The 7,162-nt window shown below is 36.9% G+C and overlaps 1 protein-coding gene across 1 annotated transcript; it reads left to right on the top strand.

Moving 5' to 3' along the window:
* LOC121234528 (ESCRT-related protein CHMP1B) lies at window positions 1-907 on the top strand. Its single transcript, XM_041130491.1, has one exon. The coding sequence runs from the start codon at window positions 149-151 to the stop codon at window positions 758-760; it is 612 nt and encodes a 203-aa protein (XP_040986425.1). The 5' UTR covers window positions 1-148; the 3' UTR covers window positions 761-907.
* The last annotated feature ends 6,255 nt before the right edge of the window (window positions 908-7,162 follow it).

The raw sequence follows: 7,162 nt of genomic DNA on the forward strand, positions 1-7,162 counted from the left end.
TGTTGATGAATTATTATTGGTTCTGAAAATCAATTGTTGGCCAAGTTCATACTCAATCCCTCTCTCTGAAACCCTTTCTCTCTGAAACCCTAGAATCGGAGAAATCGAAATTTGAATCCAGGTTGTTCAGATCGTCGTCCGACCGACCATGGGAAACACTGAGAAGCTCTTGAATCAGATCATGGAACTTAAATTCACTGCCAAATCTCTCCAACGCCAAGCCAGGAAATGCGAGAAGGAGGAGAAATCCGAGAAGCTCAAAATCAAGAAGGCCATGGAGAAAGGCAACGTCGACGGCGCCAGGATCTACGCTGAGAACGCCATCCGGAAGCGCACTGAGCAGATGAATTATCTCCGCCTTTCCTCTCGCCTTGACGCCGTCGTTGCTCGCCTCGACACCCAGGCCAAGATGACCACCATCAACAAGTCCATGGGAAACATCGTCAAATCTCTCGAGTCTACCCTCGCCACTGGCAACCTTCAGAAGATGTCCGAGACCATGGATCAGTTCGAGAAGCAGTTTGTCAACATGGAGGTCCAGGCCGAGTTCATGGAGAGCGCCATGGCCGGCTCTACCTCCCTCTCGACGCCGGAGGGAGAGGTCAACAGCCTGATGCAGCAGGTCGCCGACGATTATGGCCTCGAGGTCTCCGTTGGTCTGCCTCAGCCGGCCGCGCACGCTGTTCCGGCCAAGGAGGCCGAGAAGGTCGACGAGGACGACCTCTCCAGGCGCCTCGCCGAGCTCAAGGCTAGAGGTTAATCAATCAGACAACGATGAGGTTGTTTATGACTTCTTATTATGAGAATGTGATGTGTATGATGCATAATACTTTTTATATTTTATATTCTGTAAATTTGACTGAAATATGTCTTGGATTATTTTTATTGCAGACTATATTGTTATTTATCTGGGCGTTTGATACTTTTCACCTGGTTTTTTTGATGTGGTAGGAACTAGTATGTTTAAATTTGATTGAAGAGTAACCTTTTCATTTTGGTAGCGCATGAACTATTATCTTTGATTGTTTCATACCCTTGTTAATTCATGAGTTTTAATATATGAATTAGGAATTGGTTTTCAGGGTGTAAAATGATCTAACCCTTAGGGGTTGGCTCAAGTGGCAAAGGCCGTGGTCTAGGTGATATGCTCCCTCCAGGTCTAAGGGTCAAATCCTCTTAAGTGCAAACAATTTCTAGGGGCCATTGGACTGGAGGAACTTTCCCTTGAATTGCCCGAGGTGCACTTGCTGAAAACTCCTTACTGAGGGCTTGTGCCATCCTCGGGAGTAGTTAGGACTTTGTTCTTGGACACCTGGTGCCAATAAAAAAAGAAAAACAAGGGTGTAAAATGATCTTTTTGACTTGTGTGCTTAGTGCACTTTGATTTTATTATGGTTCTGATTCGTTTAGTATGTTTAATGATTTACTTTATGAGATTGCAAGCAGATGGGGATGTGGATGCTTACCTGTAAGATATGGATGGCCGTCAAGGGTCTTTAGTCATCTTAGTTTCTTTAGCAGTTAGTTTTCTATGTTGTTGTTGAATGTTGTGATTGTACTTTAGATGTTTTGCTGCAACAAGACTAATGAAAGAAAACTGTGGGAAACAACTTATGGACTTTCATGAAGATTATGACTGGCTACTTGAGGAAGAGGACATTGGATACATGATAAGAATATTTTTAGCGCTTAAGTAATAAAGAAGAGTTGAGTTACATCTAGGATTAGGTAGGTAATATGTAATGCTAAGCATGCCTGGCATGTTATGATCAAATTCATAGTGGTATCTTGCTCTGATGCGGTTAAGAGTTCAATGAGTATAGAAATCATAATACCTTAAGTTTACTGGATATTCGACAAGAGAACTAATTTCCAACAAAACATTGAATGATCTGTGTATATGGATGGGTTTTCAGAAATTAATGTTGAGGTTGATTTGAGGCTTAGAACCAAGCTTCTGGAGAGCACTCATGTGAAGCTCTCAAAAAGTTCTGTCACATATCTAATGTAGTTGCTGACTTGAAGCAGCAGAAGTTTGCACATGGCAGTGAAATGAAACATTTAGTTTTTTTTTTTTTTTTTTTTTTTTAGGTGGAAAGTTAGGATGCTTATAGTTGTTGAAGCTGTTTAACTTGGTTTGCCTTCTATTATGAATAACTATTCAGATTGGGTTCGGAAGCTCTACATAGGTTTTTACAGTTAGGATATTGTGGATGGCTTGAGAAATTTTTGTTGCTTGCTTTGATGGACTTGTTTGACTAAAATATCACATCTAGTAAAATAAGAGCTTCCTAGATGAATATTTTGCATGTCAAGGATAGGGAGCGGGAACAGCATTGGGCCGTGTGTAAGTTAATATCATATTCTTTGTTAGTACTATCAAGTAGGATCATTGGTGGCCATTGTGGTTCTAGCGTTTTTCAACATGGTTATGGATGGTGGCTTCTTTTGATTTTTATGCTTTGGAAGACATTTTATTTAATTAATTTTATACAAACTGACGTTGTTTTATGTAGTTTGTCAGATTGTAAAGTTATTTTTATTTTAAAGTAGATCTAACGGATCACATGAAATCACGTTAGTTTGTGGGATTACTTTTGTGTAATCTATTTGTGGCTATAATAGTTCTCTTTTGTAAATAGGGTGCTTTATGTTTGTCAGAGGTCAATATTTTGCATAGTATGATTGTGCAAGTCTTGTCTAGATTGAAAAGATGCAAGAGAAGGATCTTGCAAATGTGACCTTATAATGCACATATCAACAACATTTGCCATGAACAAAATTGTTGAAGCTATTTCTGTAGAAAGAGAATTTACAAGCCAAGAAATTATCATATCAGTGCATCATATCCAGGCAGTAAAACAAGGATCATCTTCTGTAGGTCTGGGCAGGCTTCCATTCACTGTGATTCACAAAGCCTATTTTATTTTTAGCACTAATCGCCATTTTACATGGACCTCTTCCATGTATGAGAATTATCTTCTTGTATGTAATTGCCTAACGAGCACTGATCCTGGGTTTTCGCCCAATTCTTGAAAGAAAACCTAATCTTGAAAAGTGAATTTCATAAATCTAAATTTCTGGGCGAGAATATTGAAAGAAAATTGCAGAAATCTATAATCTTTTAGCACTTCTGATGCAATATCAAAGTCTATACCTAGTTTAATTTAAGACCGAAGAAAAATAGTGGTGTTAGTAAGAATCTTTAGATGTTTAAAAGTTTGATGGTTGCTCATTGACTCGGTGATATTATTTCTCGGGTGGAGAGATAATATGTTAAAATGTGCCATGGAGGCATAGGATGATAGGTGTGAAAGTTTGAGAAATTGAAAGTGCCTCGCTAATGAGATCCTTCTTTTTTATTTAGCAATCAACTAGAAAATGCAATATGAATATTTTCTATTTTAAAGTTCCTATATATGCACACTAGGGACATGAAATAAGAATTATTGTCTCATCATATAAAAAAATATTTGTTTAACCAGAAGGAAAATATAGCTTTCAAGTAAAATGTTTTCTCAATCGCAATTGTATGAGTTATATGATAAGAGAAATTATTTCACAAATTTATGAATTGTTAAGAATGGAATTATAAGTGAATTATGATGCAAAACAATTGTTACATCACATTTAGATTGATGTAATATCCCGTTGTATCATAATTCTAACATGTCGTCTTTTGATCAAGTTCATTCTCCTTTTAGTAAGGCTTAGTGATTGCATGATTATTTTTGTGCAAACGTGAATCTAATTAAAATGAAAATATGGAGGGTTTAAAATGGAATATTGTTTGTTGAGTAAAAAAAAAACTACTTATATTTTCAATGAGGGTGGTGTATTATGGATTTTATTGACACTTATTTTTTGAAAAGAATATTTTATTTCACATTACCTTCATATTAATATTTTCAAATTTTTTTTATAAAAGATCACTGAAAATAGTGGAAGAAATTCACCAATTAGTGGGAGCATACCTTTTAATGAGGGTGTACCACTAGTGATAGTGACTCCCAAAACACACTAGAACATAAAAATCCTCATAAATAGAGTGGTAGCTATATATCACTATTCTCTCGTTATTTAGAGATTAAAAGAAAATATTTGTAATTTGTGCTCTGCTAAAGGTATTGAATTCACATGTATGAGTCTCAGCATATAATTTTAAATTCACTTCACTTATATGATCCAATCTGAGGTTGTTGATCTAATTGACAAAGGAAAAGTAGAGTTGATAGAGGTACAAGTCCATCTCTTGGTACTAATTGAGTTGCCTATTGAAAACAATTGATCTCACATTTGATGAAACTTTTTTGGAAGGAGTTAAGTAATTAATTCTTGAAGGAGAATAAATGGTTAGCTTTCGTAATGTTTAGACAAGAAGTACTCTAAGCGCATGATTGTTGCTTGTACTGTTTTGTACAGAAATAAAATAAATGCTGCTAGTACTATTTTCATGCGACCTAAATCAACTATCTATTCAAAGATACCCAATGCACCTAGTTGTTATTATTGACGACCTATTGAATAAAATGGGATCTTTTGGACATTGTTGACAATCCTAGAAAAGTGTACTCTTAAGAGAGATGACGATCTGGTTGTCTTAAATTATTAATTGTCGCCTAATGAGTGGCTTTCTATATTATGAGGTAGTGGACATGAGTTTATGAAAAGTAACTCAGACTTCATTCTTGTAAGACTATTTACAAAAAAACCAGTTTTTACGAGTTCATATACAAATTTTATTGACAATTAATGAGATGATGAATACTAAAGAAACTATTCTTTCCTATACTATTTGGTGTTTTTATTATGATTTGATCATGTGAGTTAGAGGTTGAGACTTCGTTAGAGGGTAAATATGGCTTATTTGATTAAGTGAGTTTGTGATGTGATTTGAACAAGTTATTAAAAGTAATGGTTAGACTATTATAATTGTCCTTGGACTCAAATGCCCTAATCGCTTTACCCTTAATAAACTCAAGGGTGGTTATCTCACATGTTGTTGAGTACAAGAGACACATACAAACCCCTGAAGTCGCAAATTAAATTTGTTGAATGATATTTGTGGTCACCTTGTAAATTGTTAAAAGTTGCAGTTGTACTTGCTGACTAGAATTTAAGGCTTATATCATGAGTTTGACCCTAACTGAGATTCAAGATGAATCATTGACTTTATGAATGTGCAAAGGCTTTTTATATATAAAAGCATAATCTCTTAGTAGGCACATGTTTTTTGGAAGGTTAACACACATGAGATTGCGCATAGAGGGAAATAGTTCTAAAACACCATTATTTGTAGTTGACAATGTACTACACTTGAGAGTTGCACATGATAGTGATATGTTTTATGATCATGTGACACGACTGGGAGCATTTAGTGAGCACACGCAATCACCATGAATTTTGGAATTGTGGTGAAAAAGATATGTTGACAGGCTTACATCGGCTCAGGCACACAAGCAATCACCTCTGGCATTTATGTGACCAACCACTCATTTTCCTCTCGATTGGTCATGAACCTCACATATACGTTTTAAAGGTCGAATATTTATTTTTAAATTTAGCAGATGCTTTTTAAATGGATCCAAGTGTTTTAAAATCTTCTAAATATTTTTATGGGTCCAAAACTTATGTTAGTGGGGATATTTTAGTGTTATTGAACCAAACCTGATTTTTAAAGTAAGCCTCTTTAATTTTTGGAGCCATGAAAATAATAAAGTTTTAGAAAATTATTTTATTTAAGTTATTTTATTTCGTTAAAAGTATTATTTAATATTCATTTTTTTATTTTATGTTAAAAACTTTACTTATTTAAATGATTTTATTTCTCTTAAGAAATATTTGTAAAAACTCATCATTTTATTTTATGATGCAAAATATTATTTTGGGATTTAGAAAACAAAGTTGGATTTGAAATTTAGTCCAATTCCATTTTATCTTGTTCGCTCTCTTTTTTCTTTTATTCCCTATGTTTTAATTCAGCCCTTAGAGATAGCTCAGCCCAGCCCACAACAAGGCCCAAGGTCTTAAGGAGAATAACACAGCCCATCCAAAGAGGAGACCCAAAACTATGTCATTTTGGAAAAATCCTAATTTTCCCCTCCTCTTCCACTTTTCCACTTTCTTCCCCCTCCCCCCCAAGCTGAGACTGCACAACTTACCTCCCAACCAGGCCATGCTGCCGCTATTGACAACACCATCTCCACCGTTGCACGTTGCCGGCCAACTACCCTTCTCTCCCTTGACTTCACCCTCACCCTGTAGCTCTCTCCCTACTCCCTCGGCTTCTCTCCTCATGTTGCACCACCCTAACCAGTAAGCTCCTCTCCCTCTAACGACCTCCCTCCCTTTCCCTCTTGGTATCTCTCTCTATTTCACTATTTCTCTCTCAGTAGCCTTTATGCTGCCATGCACCACCACTATGATCTCCCAGCACCACCACAAGCCTTTGTGATTTCTTCCTCGCGACCGCCTCCCCTTCTTAGATTTTCTCTCTCTCTCACTATTTGTCTCCCTCTCTATTTATCTCATTTTAGGCAGCCATCCATAGCCGATTGTGGCATTGCCAACCATAGCCGGTTGCAGCACTGCCAACCATTGTCTGCGACGCCAATCCATGGCAACCAAATGCCCAACTTCAATGCCTCAGTCTTCCTCTCCATTTCTCTCTCTCTCTCTCTCTCTCTTCCCTCCTTGATGGGTACCAACATGGACCTAGTTTTAAAGTTGTAGCCGTCCAACACAAGCTCTTTTTAAACAATATTGAATTTTCATTGTGAGTTGAGTTTACTCATCTTATTCTTGATTGAATTTTTGAATTTATCAAAAGTAAATCACAACCTTGGTGGCTTTGCTCCTTGTAATCTGGGTTCTTGAGACATGTTCTTCAACGGGTCTAGATTTTAATATAATCTAGGTTTTTTAAACGAATTCTCAACAGGTCTAGATTCTTCATCTATTGACTTGATTTTTACTTTCTTGGGTGAGTTTTCAAATTGATTGTGAGCTCAAGGGATTCCATTCTCACGGGTTCATATCACTCTTCCCTCAATCGGCCTCCAGAACACACACACACACCTTCCTCTCTCCACCATCCATGGCAGCCTACCCACGACAGTAGCCCTCATGGCACCATCAGCAAGGGATGAGCCTCCACCATACT

This window comes from Juglans microcarpa x Juglans regia, chromosome 6D (assembly GCF_004785595.1).
Source record: "Juglans microcarpa x Juglans regia isolate MS1-56 chromosome 6D, Jm3101_v1.0, whole genome shotgun sequence".
Classification (NCBI taxonomy): Eukaryota; Viridiplantae; Streptophyta; class Magnoliopsida; order Fagales; family Juglandaceae; genus Juglans; species Juglans microcarpa x Juglans regia.